The sequence below is a fragment of the Hibiscus syriacus genome, unplaced genomic scaffold (genome assembly GCF_006381635.1).
Source record: "Hibiscus syriacus cultivar Baekdansim isolate YM2019G1 unplaced genomic scaffold, ASM638163v2 tig00001750_pilon, whole genome shotgun sequence".
NCBI lineage: Eukaryota > Viridiplantae > Streptophyta > Magnoliopsida > Malvales > Malvaceae > Hibiscus > Hibiscus syriacus.
In genome coordinates, this window is record NW_024061888.1 from 347,199 (window position 1) to 368,412 (window position 21,214).

At 34.2% G+C, this 21,214-nt stretch overlaps 1 protein-coding gene across 1 annotated transcript; it reads left to right on the plus strand.

Moving 5' to 3' along the window:
- The first annotated feature begins 13,424 nt into the window (after nucleotides 1–13,424).
- On the plus strand, nucleotides 13,425–14,987 carry LOC120133547 (transcription factor MYC2-like). The gene has a single exon (XM_039150117.1). It carries the CDS (start codon nucleotides 13,568–13,570, stop codon nucleotides 14,831–14,833), a length of 1,266 nt encoding a protein of 421 aa, XP_039006048.1. The 5' UTR covers nucleotides 13,425–13,567; the 3' UTR covers nucleotides 14,834–14,987.
- The last annotated feature ends 6,227 nt before the right edge of the window (nucleotides 14,988–21,214 follow it).

Below are 21,214 nucleotides of genomic sequence, written 5' to 3' on the forward strand. Positions count from 1 at the left end.
CAGAAGTGTAGAGAGGCACGGCACACAAGCCGTATTTTAAAATATACAACCTTTGTAAATAAAGCGGCTATAACCATATATGTTAAACACCGTGCAAATCAAACATATCATACATATGGAATTACAAGTTTATTATTAATAACTGATATGGGCCTACAACCTTTGTTTCCTATGAAGGGGTGAAGCCCCTTATGGTGGTCGACCACGCCGCTGCGATTGGTTGGAATTTTTTAAAAAACAACACCCACTGTTACTGTGAAAACCTCGCGATTTGATAACTTTTATCAACTAATCATGTTTTTTGGATTTTCAATCCCTAACATTTTTCACATTGAAACAACCATTGTTCCTCTGCCGAAACTGATCTTCCATCACAACCGCTAGTTCATAATATTAACAATTAATATATGAACACCGAATCGAATAACAAAAATTATATGATTAAAATTTTAATCAATGATGCAATTATTATTATTTTTAACTTGATTAATAGATTAATCGTAACACTCATTGATTCGAACACAATCGAAACACATACTTGCTGAAAACAGTAAAACAAACATGCATCTCATACATATCACATCAATAACATATTTTAACTTGAATCCGGATAATACAAGTGGCTCTGATACACTGTTGGGATCGTCGGTGCACCCCATGGTATAGCAAAAACAAACTCGACAATCTCACCAGTGATCGATGTACGATAAAATCGAAATTGGGAGGAAGGGATACGATTACTTACATTGGGTTCCTTGAAAAATAGCAATTCGGTAGTGCAGTCATGAATGATTTGAATCCTATGCCTCCATGCCAACGTCTCGGCCTCAACTCAGTTCACCCGATTGAGAACAAATATTTTTTTCTCAAAAACAGTTTTGAGAAATTTCATCTAAAAGAACAAGTGTTGCTGCTAGACCTTTCTCTTATCCTTATATATAAGTTACCCTAACCTTTAGGGTTTTTAATTCTAAATTAATTAAATTGAATTTAATTATTTTGAATTAATTAACCATTAAAAGAATTATAACTATATTTACATTCTTTTAATATTCATTATCTCATATTCAGGATAATTAAAATTTATATATATATATATATATTAATTTTAATTATATTCTTCAATCATGTACAGTAAATTGTACAATTGATATTTGTTTAATATTTGCTCATTTCAACCCTAGGGTGTGACCTTGTAGGTTATTGAAACATTAGTAGTAATTATTAGAACCATTCTAAAATTACAAAGAATGAGTGACATCTAGCAACATATCATTGTCACCTAAGTTATAGGAAGTCATGATTCGACATAACATCTTCTTGACTAACTCTTTTATGCATTCTATCCTTTCATCCTTGATATCTAGAATATGCACAAGTCTTGGAATAATCACACTTGTATAGCCAATGTTTTATTTCTTGATATCTAGAGTAGACTATAATAAATGAATAATTTGTGATATCTCATATCAACTTATTTGAGCATGGCCATGCATTTCTAGTCTCACTCAATCAAGTAGCCTATGATATATTTCCTATTATGTAGGAAGGACAAATCCTATCTTGATCATTCACACCTCACCACATATACCCTAATATGTTCAATATCAGTCTTTATAGTGAAACCTGTTACGAAGCATGTTAATTGTATCAAAACATACAACAATATATGTTAAGATGGTAATGATCTCAAGTCTGCTGATGAAACATATAATCATCCCTATGAGCAATTTTGTGACTGTCACATAATAATCCAAGAAACATGCTCATAGTGGTTCAATCCAATATATTGATTTTGACATCTCTATGTCAGTGACAACATATCGTCATTAATCGACATGTTAGCTTAACATATTATTATTGTCCATGCCCATAATAATACTCGACTAAGGACATTTCAGTAATAATCATATTATTATATGGACATTATTATCTTTTTGTTTATTTAATACACATAAATATAACAAAAGAAAATAATGGTAATGCATTTATTCGATAAATGGGGTAAAGATAGTATGTCAATACAATCATCACATGATTGGTCTTTGGGCATACTCTAACAGTTCTTATGCTTAACACATAATTATAAAGGGTTTTACTTGAAAGCTATTATTTATAGGGTTATTAACCCTTAGGCTCCTCATTTGACCTTCTAAATGAAACATACCTCTAAACCTTCTTTATTCAAGATGATACCAATACTCAATCCCGTAGTATTGGTACTACTCTATAATGGTATCAATATTACCTCAAGTACCAGTACCCAAATTACATTATGGAATTTGGAAAAGCTTCTAGTATCGATAGCCCCATGTGGACTATCGTTACTTATGTTTTAAGGGTCGAATTTTGTTTCGATGTTTAAAAATTTCACCAAATATCAATATGCTTATCTAGATTACCGATACTTCCCTTTCATGTGACATCGATACAACCTAAGTAATGGTACTAATTTTTGTTATTATAATTTGAAACTTAACGATGGTACCGATACTATACCCTCTTTATTAATACCCTAATAATTGTATTAATACCTTAAGAATAGAGTATCGATACTATAAGATATAATCCCTAGATTTTAACTTCTTATCTGAACAATATCGGTATTTTCCATCCAGTATTGATACTCCAAGCCCATAAAACTCTTTTGTTCTTACAGTTAAGACACTACAATCCTACCCAAAACTCTCCTAAGGCTCTCAAATATAAATTACATCTTATGAGATTTTAAGAGGTACCATGTAATTTTCATGCATGAGAAACATCAAAACACCCATTTTCCCTCATTAACATAAAGATACCCAAAATGCACCCATATATTCATACAAGCAAGAAACCTATACATAGTGATCTACAAGTATTATAGATGAATTAAGAATGTATTACCTTGACCCTAGTTATTGGAAAACACCTCAAGGTTACCCAAGCACATGTTTCTCCCTGTTCTTACTTTTAGAGCTCTCACCAAATTCTTTCACTAATCAAAAGCAAGGAGATGAGTTACTATCTTACCTAAAGACATAGAACAAGTTTTAGAAAGCTTCAATGATAAGAATTTGTCCTATAATGAGTTGGTTTAGCTAAGGTTTCAAACCTCACTAAAATCCTAACTATGGACAAGATGTCAAACCCCATGATTGAGATCTAGAACGAAAGCTCTTAAGGTGAAAATTAACTTCTTTGCCTTTAAAATTTAGGGCTAGAGATGTGGAGTAACAAAGTTATCACCTTTGATGAACTTCTAGCAAGAAATAGAAGAGAGAAAGATAAAGAGGAAGAAGACAAGGGGAAACACAGTTTTTCCCAACGTGACTTCACACACATGAATGAGATTCAGCTTTGATTTCAAACCAAGGGTTAATTACTTACTTAGTCATTCCTCATTTGATCCCAATTCAAAAATGTCATTTTTATGTCTAAATAAACCCAAAACTTGGCCCAATCAAGCCAAACTTAACCCAAGTCTTGTGATAGCTTATTAAGTTTACTCAAAGCCCATTCGGGGCAACCCGAAACTACTAGATTGGTATTTTCGGTCTTACAAGTTACCCGAAAGGAAAGAACCCAAACCAAAAATAAAAAGGAAAAAAAAGAAATTTGACAAAGGAACAACCTACAATTCTTATCAATTCTGACAATGAATGGAGAATCCTAAAGGTGGGATTCATTAGAGAACCAAGGCGAGCAACATATTATGGAATCGACCCCATCGGATGACCGACAGTGACACTAAAAGAGATTTAGTTCATGGCAGCTGAAAGCTTCTTCCTTAGATATATGGTAATTGACAATGAATATGAAGAAAGAGACCTCAAATTCAGTTTTAACGAATAAAAAATTTTTGTTCTTGACACCTTGGCTTCGAGCGACCATTGTCGATTGCAATGATCAAAAAAGGTCATTGATGATGGGTGATCAACTAAGAAATTGGCGATGAGAGTTCTAACGTAATATTAGAGGATTACAAAGAATCCATTTCAAGAAGGGGGGGAATGGCTTATATACTTGATGCAAAATGCACCGTTTTAGGAGGGATAGATTGGTCACCAAAACAATGTAGTTTTGGCGACTTGACCCAGACCCGCACGAGCAACAGACCCTCTAGGAGGATATACACATTTTTGTTATTTTTTGGGTAGTTAAATTTTTTATCCTTCGTATTTTGAGCTGTAATTCAATTCAGTCCTCCAATGTGCAATTTAGATTTCAATTATCGCCTAATATCTCAATTATTCTAATATAGTCTTTAATTTCATTAATTGAATATTAGGTTGTCCCTATAAGTCTTTGATTTTGATAATTAGGTCCCTTAATTATTAAATGATATTAATGAGATAGTTTCATGTGTTAAGGGAAATTATTTATGGGTTGTGCTTGTGTTGTAGACACTCATTTTAACGAGAAAAAGTTAGAAGCTCGGATCAAAGCCGATTAGTCTGAATTCAAAAAATTGAGAGTACACATCTAACTATAACATGTTTCATTTTTTTCATAATTATGATGTTGTTTGTCATTCATGAACATTGAAATTATTATTTGAATAGTAATATGGTAAATTATCAAATTACTCGTATATATGAATAGTGCCTTATAATGTTATGAAATATCTCTGACAGTATAAAACTTTAAGAAAATATCGTAAGACGTTAGTGATTGCCTATTAAATTTTAAACGAAAACCGAAATACCCTCAAACGGATAAAATATCCAAAATACTATGGTCATAATAAGTGATAACAAAAGTCTATGAACGTGTAGGAAAAAGTGACATAACACTGATAAACAATTAATTATCAAAATACTCTTAGAGGATTAGAATTATGGAATTGTCCTTATGGGGCTACGTGAGTGGAATAAATTATGTTAATAAAAGATTAAATTTCCAATAAAAAAATAAAATTCGTAAATATCCTTATGATTAAGGAAAAATGACTAGATATATTCCAGCATAGGAAATGCCCATAATACCCTTTTTGGGCCAAATGACAAAATTATACATGTATTGATTAATTGTGTAACGTTCTAAATGACCAAATGACTAAATTTAATTATGTAAAATCTCTAAATTTAATGATGGTGGTATTTTATTAAACTATAAAATACATGTATAAATTTAAACTATTTTCTCATTGATATTTTTTTTTATCATTGTAGCAATGTAGAAATAATTTAAAGTTCGTGTATAGTAGAGGAAACTCCATGTAAAATTCTGAGATTTCCATAACTTTTTTATACTCTTTAGGTCATGTGTTTTCGGGATGAGGTATACATTTGCTTTTAACTATTCCAACCATGATCAATGGTTTATTAAAGGTCAAATAATGAATTTAAAGTTTGCTCTCAGTAATAAAAGATGACATTTTTCTTTTACGACTCGAATTAGATTAGCTTTATATGTAAATTTGCACATAAAATTTTATATACAATTTATAAATTTAATAATACTTAAACTTCAATCAATTGGTATGGAAAGAATCACTTAATCTTGGACTTTTATCCAACTAAGACATTAGTGTGTAAAGGGGTTATCTTCTTTTTTGACTAAGGAGAGCCTATTGTCCCTTATGTATTACGATATTTAACATTAAATATTATTAAAATATATTACGTCATTAATTAGTTATATAATTTCGTAGTCCAACATCTATTTATTTATTAATCATTATGTCATTTATCTATCTGTTTAATGATTTAAATAAAGAATAATTTTGTTGAATTGGGTAAAATTATAAAAATGACAAAACTATCGTATCAAGTATTTAAGATCTTTCATTTTATGTTAAAAGTTTAAAATTTTAAAATATTAAAAAAATTCATACTGACGTTTGTTTCTTATATTTTCATTTATAGTTTTAAAATGAATTATTTGAGTGTCAGTTAAAGTTTGATAAATTATTTGGATGTAATTAAAGTAAAAAAAATTATTTAAATAAATTGAAAGAATTCAAGGACTCATTTACTATATTATCATAGAATACAACATTTTCATATTTTCCCTTCCAATTTACGTAAACGGTGCTTTCTTCATACCATACCAAAGTACTTAAAATGATACTTGTTTAATTTTAATATTGTATTCATTTTAATTTTATGTATATAAATCAAAGATTAAAATTTAAAAATAGGGAGAAATTTAAACTAAGCTAATTTATTTAAATTTTAAATTCTTTAAAATAAATTTCATCAAATAATGTTTTAAAAAAATGGTTTTCTCACATAAAGTATTAGGATGATCATGTTCTCATTTAAATGAATACTACAATGTTTCATAGAGATCGAAAAAACATCGAAAAAACACAATATCTTCAATGTCTTTTAGGAAAATACAATTTTAATATGTATTTTAAATATTTTCTAGAAACTGCTAAATTATTTAAACTGCTTTTAGAAGTGGTCAAATCTTTTAAATATCTTCCATTAAATATTAGATAATGTTTATCTTAGATAAGAAATCAATCTAATCAAATCCAAATTTCAGAGCCCATTTTTCTTTCAATCAATAGTACTTGAAGCCGCATTTGTACCGAATGGGGGGCGAATGAATCTGGTACATGAACAATAAGGCGTCATCATTTACACCTTGAAACTGATTATAAAATCAACATAGGGTCAGATAATCAGTTTAATAATTAAGAACTGTTGCTCAGATTAGACAGTATAAGTTACACATTCACTGGCGCGTTTCTTCAAAGATTCTGTCTTCTGAGGGGATTCATCATCGATTTATGGAATTAAATAGGCATAAAGTAACAAAATCACCCTAACGTTTAATAGTAGTGTCAAATTTATTCTTATTATTTATTTAGAATATTTGAGTACCGAACGTTAATTTTTGAGTCAAAAGTCATCCACGTTGGATGGAAACCGTCAGATAACTGACGATCAACGTCGGATGCTGACGTAGCACACACGCATGGAGGAGAAAGTTGACCTAAATGTCCATTTCATCCAGATTACTGACGTGACACTGTCACATCATTTTTTACAAATTATTATTTATATTTTTTATATTATTAATTCGAACCAATCAGAGAGTGAAATGTCACTCTTTGATTGGTGCAAAATTAAAATGGTGAACTGCATGAAGGGGGATTCAAACAGGGTCTCTCGATGATTGCTTGTTGTTTTGCCACCAAGTTAAGTTATTTGCTCAAGTAACTTATGAAACAAATTGTATTTAACATTCACACAAATAAGTAGTTCTAAAACACATAGTAGATGTATCCTGATTTTTTCCTCAACCCTTTTACCCCGATTATTCCCCAAATATTAAAACACATAACATTAACTGCAATCCACATAAATAAGTAATTTTAACAAAAAGTTATCACATAAACATTAAAACACATAACATTAACTACAATCCACATAAATAACTAGTTTTAACAAAAAAAATGTTATTACATATCAAGTTATACAAATATTAGGGGGAAATATTGGGGTTTAGGAAAAAAAAAAGAAACAACACCCATATCCCCAAAAACTACTACAATCCACAATTCATTCATTATTCGTTGGTGCAATTGATCCTTGAGTGCCCATAGATTCTTCAACTCCTTTCTTCTTCCTTGGATTACTTGAACCAGACTGTTACAAAATAATAATATTAAAACAAGCATAAATTTTTAATTCCCATAAAATAAGTTCAAAATTTATTCTTACATAGAAAGGTTGTTCCCCAGTCCTCAAATTAGTGTAGAGGCCTATCCCTTGGTATCTTCTATTTCTTGTTGATCTATCAAAAGCATTGTTGACCTTTTCCTTTTTCTTATCCTTCCTTGATAGTTGTGTAGACTTTGATACCATTGTACTTGTCGATCTTGTTGAAGAATTGTCATCCCTACTACTTCCCTACAACAAAACACCGAAACAAATTATGGAACATAAAAATGGAATACAACATGCAACACATAAATGCAGCTTACCTGGTTTGCAGTTTTAGACTCAGTACATGATCTTTTATTATGTCCTTGTCTATCACAATTTCTACAAGTCATAATAAGACACGTCCTACTAAGATGTCCCAGCTTGACTTTTTTTGGTTCATCTTTTGACTTTCTTCGATTTTTCTTAGGCCTTCTAAGCATATCTCTATCAACCAGTGGAAGAACAAACTCAAGTCCACATTTCTTCCAATCATGAGGCCCATTAATAGGTTGTAAAACATAATTATATGTTTTACTGTAAGTGTTCTTGTCATAACATGAGTGCAAATACTCATCTGGGTCCCCACCACTATGCCATATCGCACAACAAGCATGAAGACAAGGAATCCTACAAAGATTCCACCTTCTACATGTACATGTTCTTTCATTCAAGTCCACGATGAACTGGTTCTTCCCTTTTTTAACCTCACATTCATTTTCTCAATTCCAAATCATTCTCCATTCAATGTTGTCCTTCTTTATCTTGTAAATTTTTTTTTCTTGATTAATGACCCATAATTGTACTTCCATGTAGCCAAAAATCTCATCTTCTCAACTATTCTTGCCATAATATTCACTCTAATCTCCTCAAGCATTGTAATAATGCTCTTGTACCTTGACTCAATAATGCTAAAATTAAATGCCTTACAAAAATTATTGTCGACTATATCCGACTTGGCATTCAGTTTTTGAAAAGCCTTGGTCCACATTTTTTTTCTTTTTTACTGAACAATTCAGTAGCAACTGTGTCATCAATCTTGGATAGTGCATCTTTGTTCTTCTTCCATTCTATCTCAATGGTGGACTTAACAATTTGCCAAAAGGAAAATTGATATGCTTTTGTTCTCTTACTTCCAGTCCAATTTGCAAACACTTGTCTAGCACAATTTCTATGCTCTATTTGTGGCTGAAGATCATTTACAACAATATATATACCCTGACAAAAAATTTTAAACAAATTGACATTCAGATCCAAATAGCAGCAATATGTATATTAACTACAGGGTCAGAATTTACCTTGTATTGGTCATTGATGATGGTGTAGCCAAATCCATCATCCAATCCCAAGTCTATTGTAACTAGACTAAGAAACCAAGACCAAGAATCTGTGCTTTCACCCTCCACAAAAACCCATACGATAGGGTGCATCAGATCATTGCCATCTCTTCCAACAGCAGACAAAAGTATACCTTTGAATGGGCCCTTAAGGAAACAACTATCCACACCAAGTATAAGCCTACACCTTTCTTTCCAACCTCTCTTCGTAGCATTAAAGCATACATTAAATCTCTTGAAATGAGGTTGATAATTATCTAACACCCTATTTACTGCCATCTTTATTATACTCCCGGGATTTTTTTCCCTTAACTCGTCTGCATAGTCCCATAATTGAGCAAATTCTTCTTTGCAGTTTCCAGCCAACCTTGATGTCACCAAATTCTTTGTCCTTCGACATTTACTCAACTTAACATTAACATGTATCTCAGACTGCACCCTTCTTTGTATCTCTTTAAGCTTCATTTTTGGGTGGTCTCTAATAGTATCCTCAAAATGTCCTACAATAACTTTAGCAATAATCATCATGTTAGTAAAACTAACAGGTCAATTGCGTTCATCTATGAAAGTCTTCACCTGTAGACTACATATCCTCTTGTTTGTACTCACATAGATTCTCAATGGACAATTTTTAGATGTAATGCATTTGTAACTGATCATATTCGTTACATAATGTATAATTCTCAACTCTCTTCTACTTCATCTCGAATATTTATGGATAACATCTTTGAATTGTTTTCCATCTATAAATAACATCCCCAAACAACATTCAAGACTCTCAACATGTGGGTTATAAATAGTATATTTTCCTATTCTCCTAGCAGTCTATTCATGTTCATCATCATCTGACCCAATCAAGCTCTAGTGGTCGTCATTGTTACAGTAATCGGTTTCAACCCCATCTACACCTTCTGTAACTCCAATATTTCCTCCCCTATCTACATCCTACTCATGGATCTCAGTTTCAGTTGCAGTTTCATTCTCACAGTCGGTGTTTACCTCTACTTGTTCCTCACCTTTCATTTTCTCTCTGGCAGATTGTAGTTCATTATCATCCTGACCATCAGATAAATATAGAACATTTATGCAATAGGCATTATCTTCCTCACTATCACTATGCACTTGCAGGGGAAACATCATTTCATGCAACAACATCATCATCAACACCTTCACTCATATCATCAGCCTCACCAGTAGCAACCATTTTAGCAGTACAATCACCCTTATCATTACCCTCACCAGCATTTATGAGTAAGATGTCATCAACAATTTCAGGGGTGTCCACTTCATGCTCAACATATATGTCTATAAACCCATATTTCACCCAGTAGTTCAACATGACAATTATACTTGTATTATCAAAAAAACACCCTCAGATTATCTTGTAAACCCCCACTAAATGGTTCATGAAAGTATATTATTTGTATAGTATTGAAATATAAAACATCCTGAATAAGTTTATAAACCTCAAAGTATGAAATTGTATTTGGATCCTTTTTCAACCTAATCAACTCACCACCTTTATATCTCACATATGGATATCGCACAAATTTTCCATCAACGTGTAAATTCATGTAATACTCCTTATCCTCGCTCATCTGTATTGGTCAGAACAATAAATAATTATTATGTTGGCGGCTACTATACATATGGAGGGACCCAAAACAAAAACGAACAAAGTGTTTTTCTACTGCATATTGAGGAACCACTTTTCTAGTTAAAAAATAAACAATGCAGTCCCTACCACTCATATATACATCGAAATAGTATACTAACATTTCAAGAAACCACAACAATTATATATCCATCGAAAAACGGGAAATTGGTCTCAAACTCTAAACCCAAATCGTAAACTCAACATAAATACTAACATAAAACTCAACATTTAAGTAGAAAATTTGTTTCTATAAACCCAACATAAACCCTAACAGAAAAAGCAAACCCTTACCCAATTCGAAATATATTACAACACATACAATCAAATAAAGTTGTAGGTTTTAAATCCTAAACCCATACATCTAACAAAGAATTCAAAAAAAAACCCACAAACCCATTTCGATGAAATAAAATAATCAAACAGTTATATGACAAAAAATAAACTCACCGTCCCTACCACTCAAACGCGTAATCAATTCGAGATGAAATGCTTCGTGTGCCTTTTGATGGAGATAGAATCAAATGAGAAATGATTCGTTAAATTAGGGATATAAACCCTAATATATGGGGAATAATTGGGGTAAAAGGGAAACTAAGGCTGAGGAAAAAATCGGGGTAAAAAGCTTGAGGAAAAAACTGGTTTATGAATAGCAACATGTGTTTTGTTTTTTTAAAAGGAAATTCGGACGAAAGAATGAATGTTAAATACCATTTGTTTCATAAGTTACTCGAGCAAATAGCATAGCATGGTGGCAAAACAACAAGCAATACAATGAGAGACCCAGGTTTGAATCTCCTTTCTTACAGTTCACCATTTTAACTTTGCACCAATCAGAGAGTAACACATGTCACTCTCTGATTGGTTCGAATTAATAATATAAAAAATATAAATAATAATTTGTAAAAAATGATGTGGCAGTGCCACGTCAGCAATCTGGATGACATGGGCGTCCACATCAACTTTCTCTTCCACGTGTGCACGCTATGTCAACATCCGATGTTGACCGTTAGTTGACTGACGGTTTCCTTCCAGCGTGGGTATTTTTAACCCAAACATAAACGTTTGGTACCCAAATGTTCCAAAAAAAACAATACGGGTAAATTTGACACTACTGTCAAATGTTAGGGTCATTTTGTTGCATTATGCCAATTAAATAAATATAATGATCACATTTTTAATTTTATTATGTTTATCGCAGTTGTAAAGATAACAGATACTATTACAATTAGTACAAGGTCGTGAATTTTTTAAAAGGAATTAATTTTCTTTTAAGAAAGAGATGATTTTTTAGAAAATAAAATAATTGAACATGAAATAATCATATGCTATTGTCGCAATTGACTGTTATTCACTAAATTATGATTGCAATCTATTAATACTGGAGTGATTCCGCTGCACAGCTATATTTTATTATATATAGTTTTTACGGGCACTTCTACTATTACTACATAGCAATCGCTATTCCGCAACCGACCACTATTTAAATCCCACCCATCATAAAGACTTAAACGAGCAATGAAGACAAACAATTCTTAATTAATTTTATATTTTTATGAACAGGAAAATGTCGAGAAGTGGTGAATTGAATTTGAAAACGATGTAACTTGTATGGACGTAACTAAAGTTAAAAAGTTATTTAAATAAATTGACAAAATTCAAGGACTTATTTTCTCATTTTTCCCTTCCAACTTATGTAAATGGAGGCTTTCATACCAAACCAAAGTAATTAAAATGAAACTTGTTTAATTTTAATGTTTTGTTCATTTTAATTATATATATACATCTTCCAGAAACTGTCAATTTATTTAATCAATTTTAGAAATCGCCAAACCTCTAAACATTTTTCATTAGAATGTGCTAATATTTATCTTAGATAAGAAATTAATCTAATCTAATCCAAATTTCAGAGCCCATTTCTCTTTCCATTAATAGTACTTGAAGCCGCATTTGTACTGAATGGGGGGAGAATGAATCTGGTACATGAACAATAAGATCATCATTTCCACCTTGAAACTGATTATAAAATCAACAAAAAGGTCAGATAATCAGCCAAATAATTAAGAACTGTTGCTCAGATTAGACAGTAAAAGTTATACATTCACTCGTGTGTTTCTTAAAATATTTTGTCCTCTGAGGGGATTGATCATCAATTCATGAACTTAAATTAGTGTTATGATTATGTTTTTAATTTTATTATGTTTACCAAAGTAGCAAAGATAATGGATACTATTACAATTAGTACAGGTATTGAGGTCGTGAATATTTTTAAAAGAGTCGATTTTCTTTTGGAAAATAGCTGATTTTTTTTAGAAAATAAAATAACGGAATAACAGCTGAAATAACGGTATGTTGTTGTCGTTATTGACCGTTATCGATTAAATTATGATTATTAATACTAGAGTTATTCCACTGCACACCACTATTTTTTATTATATATAATTTTTGGGACACCGCCGCTATTGTTACATAACAACCACTATTTAAATCTCACCCATCATGAAGAAAATGAAGACAAACAATTCTTAATTAATTTTTAATTTTATGAACAGGAAAATGTCCAGAAATGGTGAATTGAATTTGAAAACGATTCGTGGAGCCCTGAACCTCGCAACGAATTGAGACAATGCGCATCAAAATCAAACATTTTTAACTTTGGGGCTGATCAGCTGAACCTTGAATAAGAGTTTCAACGTGATAAATGTGCCAAGCAAGGACGAAAACAGTTATTGATGTATGCTCATATAAAGCGCAGGAATTTCTTGCTCTCTCCCAACACCCCGCCGCCACTCCTTCCTGCCTGCTCATCCCTTCCATTTCCTCCTATATTTTTGGTGCCGCATAATCCCTTCTTGTGTTGCTTTTTTTAATTGTCCCTTGCTGTCCAAAAAAGAGTTGAAAGAATTTGTCTTGCATAGGGGAGCCACCATATCATGTCTTCATCTTCTTCATCTTCTCACATTACCTTAGGCCTAAACGCCCCCCCAACGATGCAGCAGCGCCTCCAGTTCCTCCTCCAAAGCAGGCCTGAATGGTGGGTATACTCCATTTTCTGGCAAGCTTCCAGGGACGCTCATAATCACCTTGTATTATTATGGGGAGATGGGTATTTTCAGGGGACCAGTGTTTTTACAGGCAAATCTGGAAACAAGCTAGGCCAATCCAGATTTCTGTCCAGTTTCGGGAACATGGTGGATGCCGATGTCACTGACTTCGAGTGGTATTACACCGCATCGATGACCCGAGATTTTGCCATCGGAGATGGCGTTGTTGGGAAGACCTTTGCCTTAGGCTCCTACATATGGTTGAGTGGAGACCTGGGGCTGCAATTGTACGAATGTGACCGAGTTAAAGAAGCTCGAATGCGAGGAATTCAGACCTTAGTCTGCCTCTCGACTTCCTTCGGTGTAGTTGAATTGGGATCTTCGGAAATTATACAAGAGAACTGCGGCATGCTGCAGCTTGCAAAATCAATTTTCGTTTCTGAGGTCCAAAGTGCAACTCAAATTGCCCCTTATTTTGATATTGGGAAGGTTTCAAGTGATCATAAGCAACAAAGTGAGACGAACAAAGATACTATGTATTTATTAGTCCGCTCGTCATCGGACTCCGGTGCTGATTCTGAAGGCAATTTCGCCTCCGGGGCTGACGCGGAGTTCAACGTTCAGTTGAAGAAGAGAGGAAGGAAGCCAGGGAGTGGAAAACCAACCCCTTCAAACCACGTCGAAGCCGAAAGGCAGCGTCGCGAGAAGCTGAACCATCGATTCTATGCACTTCGATCCGTGGTTCCTACCGTGTCCAAGATGGACAAAGCATCTTTGCTTTCGGATGCAGTAGCCTACATCAAGGAGCTTCGATCCAAGATTGAAAAACTGGAGATTAACCTGAAAGTTCAATCCCCAAAATCCGAGCTAAGCGCCATTGACAATACAAGGCAGACCTCAAATAATGGGCCAACGCTAATGAAAGTCGACGTGAGGATTGTAGGGTCAAATGCCATGATTCGAGTTCAATGTCCTGATATCAATTTCCCAGCTGCAAGACTGATGGGTGCTCTTAGAGCCCTAGAACTTCAGGTGCACCATGCCAGCATATCAACTGTGAATGAGCAAGTGCTTCAAGATGTTATTGTCAGAGTTCCTCCTGGATTTATAAACGAGGAGACATTGAGGACTGCTATATTTCAGAGATGTAGTTGAATCAATTAGCTGGTTCTTCAGTGAAGTTATCATAATGCTACTTCAATGTAACATTACTAGTAATTCTCTTATCTTTCTTCACTTTTAAGTGAATGCATATTTTTCTTGAGAGTTCCTAGCTATTCTCTAGTATGGTGATCAGAATCAGCTTTATTAGGAGAATTGTAAGAGTTAATAAGCTTTCGTGCTTTGTAAACATGAGTTTATTGTCCTTAAGAGACCAGCAATATGGTTCTTTGAATACGTTAGAAATTTGAGAGCGGAAAAGATAACCAAAGTGATATCAATATAAAATAACACATGTACAAGAGACAAGATTTAACGTAATTTAGTCTTGTCTACCTCTACGGGTGAGATGAACAAAAATCTACTATAAACGTAGAGAACACGAAGAGTACAAATACATGATATCACATGTATCCTTAAGATTTTAACTTTTTCCAACTTTTTCTTTTCATCCAAAAGCCATTCATTTCTTTTAGATAGAAGCAATATATATAATGTTAAAACTGTGAACTACACAGCCTAAAACCAGAAGAAAAGAGAGGTGAAAGAAAAGAAAATGTAGGCTAATGGAATCATCTAGCCCTTACCAATAGGTCTTTTTATATAGCCACATGCTTTTCTTAACGGGTTGTTAACACTATGAGTTTAACCCAATAGAAAGTTGGCTTAACTACATAACTAACCTTAACAGAAACGGTTAGTAACTAACAACTCCAGCTAAGTCATTAAGCTCATTAAGCTGGCGCTACTCTTGTCTCAATATTCACCCCACTTTTCAACTTCTCCAAGCAAAACAAATTAATCCTTGTGCAGCTGAAGCCTTTGCAGTGAGACCACATTAAGCTTTTGACGAAATTCTTGAAACCGAGTTGTAATTAACGGATTGGTTAACACATCTGCAATTTGATAGTGTGCTAGAACATAATTGAAAGTTAACTGCTTATCCATCACCTTTTCCCGAACAAAGTGTACATCTAAGTCCACATGCTTAACTTTGGCATGTAAAACAGGATTGGCAGCCATGGCAATAGTGCTAGTGTTATCACACCATATAACCGGAGATTGAGACAACTCTACATTCATATCATCAAGAACAGCTTTCACCCAGAGAACCTCAGTTGTTGTGTCAGCAAGACTTCAATATTCTGCCTCAGCTGTGGATCGAGACACTGACCTTTGTATGTGAGAACTCCATGACAGTAAATGACTACCTAAGTAAATATAGTATCTAGAAATCGAACGCTTATCATTGGAGTCGCTACCCCAATCTGCATCTGTAAAGGCCTTGACCATAAGTTGTCTTTGGTTCTTGGTCAATCAAAGCCCATAGTCCAACGTTCCTTTTAGATAACGAAGAATGCGTTTAACCCCCACCCAATGAGCTTCATGGGGTGACTGCATAAACTGTTCAACTTTATGAACAGAAAATGTAATATCTGGTCTAGTATGACACACTTATAATAATACACCAACTGCACTACGATATTGTTGAACATTCACTGGAGCTCCTGGATTCTCTGTACTCAATTTAGGAGTGACAGGTAGAGGTGTATCCACTGGTTTGACAACATGCACATTAAACTTGAGCAACAACTCTTCCACATACTTCCTTTGACTGAGAAACAGTCCAGTTATAGTGTGAACAACTTCAATGCCTAAAAAATAGTGAACAAGCCCGAGGTCTTTTAATAAGAACCTTTCATGAAGATGCTTTTTAAATTTTTTAACATGGTTTTCAGAGGAACCTGTCACAAGAATATCATCAACATAAATGGAAACATACGTGACATCATTATTTGAAGCATAAATGAACAATGAACTATCAACCCTAGAAGAACGAAACCCCAAATCATACAGGTACTGATGAAGTTTATTAAACCAATTTCGAGGGGTTTGTCTAAGTCCATAGAGAGCTTTTTGAAGTTTGCACACCATCTTCTCTCCATGGTAACCAACCTGTTCAAACCCTTCTAGTTGATTCATATATATCTCCTCCTGCAAATCACCTTTGAGGAAAGCATTATTCACATCAACTTGGTAGACTTGACATCCTAATGAAGTAGCAACAGAAAGAAACACATTTAACGTGAAGAATCACACTACATGACTGAAGGTATCAACAAAATCACACCCTGGAACTTGAGATTATCCTTTTGCTACAAGCCTTGCTTTAAATCGATTAATAGAACCATCTAAGTTTTATTTAATACGAAACAACCATTTACACCCTATTATTTTTCGATCAGCTGTCAGTGGAATTAACCTCCGTTTATTGTTATCAATTAAAGCCTTGAATTATGTTTCTACTACAACATGCCAATGCTTATGTAGCAAAGCATCCTGTACATTCAAAGGAGTTTCATTAAACATTGTGTTATAGGCTTTGGGTTTGAAAACTCCTACTTTGCTACGATTAATCATGTGATGCCTGTTTGTAGCATGCTGAACATCCGTACAATTATTTTCATCAGGTACAATACTGCTTGGAACACTTGACTCTTGAATACCCACTGAACCATTTTGACTATCTCTTAGTACAACATCAGAAGACATAGATTCACTTTGAGCATCTTCTTGTTGAGCAATAGCCCTAGGCATAGCTTCTGATACTACCTTCATCGTGTGTAACCTATCATCATGACCAACATTCACGCCAGGTGTATTGACCGAACCTACCACATTATCATTCACCGAGCCAGGTACGCTTATTGGACTATCACACACCATATCTTTGTGAGCATTCGAACTGAACTCATTACAGGGAAAGGGAAAAGCCCACTCGGTTTGTTTAACACCCTTATCAACACTTACATGCACAGATGCACATGGAAATACATTCTTATTAAACGTAACATGTCGAGAAATGTAGATACGACATGTCTCATCAAGACACTAGTACCCGTGATATTATGGTGAGTAACCAAGAAACACACATGACTTAGACCTGAAGTCAAACTTATGACGATTGAAGGGTCGAAGACATGGAAAACTGACACCCAAAAACTCGAAGAAACTGATAATCAGGTTTCTTAACATACAATTTTTCAAACGTTGAGATTCCTCCAAGTAAGTTTATAGGTAACCTATTGATTAGGTACACTACAGTAAGAACAACATTTGACCATTATTTAAAAGGAATTGTCGATTGAGCAAGAAAAGTTAAAGTTGTATCAATTATATGACGGTGTTTACGCTCAACTACACCATTCTGCTGCAACGTGTGTGGACATGTAATTCTATGTTTTATTCCTGCAGCTGCAAGACATTGATCTAGTCCTCGATACTCACCTCCACCATCAGTCTGCAATGCTACAATATAGGTTTTAAACTGATTTTAACAAGAGCATGAAACAATTTAAACGCTTGAGTAATATCTGATTTATTAAACAAGTATACCAAGGCATTTCTGCTATACATGTTTACAAAAGAAACATAATATTCCCAGCCACTAGATTTAATCGGTGCTAGTCCCCACACATCAGTCTCTACAATCTCAAACAACTGAGTGTAAACAGTATCAGACTGCACAAACGGAAGTATGTAATTTTTTTCTAGTTGACATGCAGTGCATATCTCACTATTATTATCAACATTATTCTTAATATGAAATAACGTAGATAAGGTTTTTGATGCAGGGTGCCCCAAACGTCTATGCCATAGCCAGTAGCTTTTATTGAACTTAACATTCTCTATGTCAGTAGGAGCAGTAACCTGATGAAGCATGCCATTAACTCGAGTAATTCTATCAAAGTAATACAGACCATCCTCCAGTTTACCTTCCAATTGAATTCGACCAGTTTCTTCATCCTTCACAAAATACTTGTCCGAGTGAAACTCTAGATAAACATTATTATCTTGTGAAAGCTTAGAAACATATAATAAGTTTCTAGTAATTTTTGGAACACACAAGACATTCTTAAGTTGTAAATCACATGTGTTAGCAGCCAATGGCACATCACTTACATGTGAAATTGGTAAGGTAAAACCATCATCAAGATAAATCTTACCTTTACCAGAGTATGACCGACCCGAAGATGCTCCAACTTTCTCATATGTCACATGATGTGTAGCTCATGAGTCATGATACCATCTATCAGTAGCAGACAGTACTCCTTTAGCAATGAGCGAATTGATTTACACAGTATCAGCGGTGGCATCGTCATTAACCACCTCACCACATGCACCTGTACTTACAAATAGATTATAAGAAGATTCATTGGAATTAGCATCATATTTACACATATTAGCATGCATTTCATTGTTATCCCTGGATTGCATTGACGCTATTCCTTTGTAATTCTCATCGAAGCGATGCCAACACCTATCTACCAGATGGCCAATCTTCCCACATAATTGACACTGATGTCAAGGTTTGCCCTTATACTTATTAGTTTTCTGATTTTTTTCCCGAGTATCATTTGATCTATTGCTAGCATAGTACCTATCATGACTACCATCAACATTTCCTTCATTATAACGATCATGCTTGGTCAGATTAATACTAACCAATGTCTTCATAAGATCACCAATCTGTGATTCAATATCAATAAGAACCAAAGTGACAGTGTCAAACGTATATGGTTCTTGACTTACAGTTATGGCATCAACAAATGGCTCAAAATCAACAAGGAGCCCATTAAGTAGTGTAATAATCTGATCAATCTCTTAAACCAGACTCCCACTCGTAGCAAGTAAGTCGCAAATCTCCTTGATTTGTGTGGAAAACTCACGAACCGACAAATCTCCTTTCTTAAGAGATCTAAGCCTTTCATCCAAGCTCATAATCTTTGTAGTGAAGAGCTTTGAATACATGCTGAGAACTATATTCCAGATCCTAGCAGAAGTATGTGCTCCCACAAGCTGAGGTAGAATCGAAGAACTGATTGTTGAAAGGAGCCAAGATGCTAAAGATCTGTCTTGATTTTTGTGAAGACGATACACTGGATTCACTATTAACTCACCAGAATAATCTACAATGGTCTGAGGTGGAATCGGCAAAGATTCATCTAACAAATGTTCCAGCTCATGTCCTTGAATCATAAGAAACACTTACTTCTTCCAAAGAAGGAAATTGTTGTCATTCAGTCAAACATTGACATATTTGTTCATAAATGACGTCTCTATCATTCGATTATTAGCATAACAACACTGTTATATTCATATGTAACTTTAACAACAACAAAGGAGTTAGGCATGACGAGCAGAAAGATGACGATCGAAGAAAACCACCTGTAAGTGGATCGCTAGACATCTGATACCATGTTGAAATTGTGAACTACACAGCTTAAAACTAGAAGAAAAGAGAGGTGAAAGAAAAGAAAATGTAGGCTAATGGAATCATCTAGCCTTTGACCAATATGTATTCTTATATAGCCACATGCTTTTCTTAACGGGTTAACACTATGAGTTTAACCCAATAGAAAGTTGGCTTAACTGCATAACTAACCTTAACAGAAACAGTTAGTAACTAACAACTCGAGCTAAGTCATTAAGCTCATAAGCTGGCATTACTCTAGTCTCAATATATACTACCCTAAAGGAGACACCTCAACAGCTTTTAACAAACTATTACAGCTCATCAAAACCTCATAACAAATTTGCAACCTCTCATCATTATCCATTACAATTGTCATATCAGCTTGATTCTTATTATGCACCGTGCTTTCACCAGGTGCTTCACTAGGCATAAGGACATTAACTACGTGTCGAAACATCGTGAAATATGGGCAAGTTAAAGGTTTGGTTAGACCTTCGGCTTTTGATGCTTCACAAGAACATACATAACTTGGAGATCACCAACGTCTATTTTCTCGTGAACATTGTGAAGGTCCATCTCTACATGCTTTGAACGGGCATGATAAACCGGGTTGGCACTCATAGTCAAAGCTCTTGTGCTGTCACTCTAAACAATTGGAGTTTCAGATAATGAAATTCAAATATCTACGAGCATTGGCGTTTTGACTTCCATGATACTAAGTTATTACCTAATTATATGTAAAAACCAGACATTGATATGCGATTATCAGTATCAGTGGCCTAGTTAGCATCAACGAATCCAATTAGCTTTTGTTCACTTGTCGACACCAGGAAAGTAAGAATGAGATCAAGCGTTCCACTTAGGTATTGAAGTATCTTTTTACGGCCAACCAATGGTGAGTACACGGACGATGCATGAACTAGGCAACCCGATCAACGCTAAAAGAAATATTAGGTCGTGTGTGGCTAAGATAGAGAAGAGTGCCCACAATACTCCTATATGTTTGAACATCATCAAGAGGTGTTCCTTCATCAATACCAAGTTTCGGTGATGTCACCATTGGTGTGGGGACAAGATTTGAACCTCTCATACTTGATCTATCAAAAAGCTCAAGAATG

Coding starts and splice junctions, on each gene's coding strand:
- LOC120133547 (XM_039150117.1), top strand. CDS start 13,568: ATGTCTTCATCTTCTTCATCTTCTCACATTACCTTAGGCCTAAACGCC.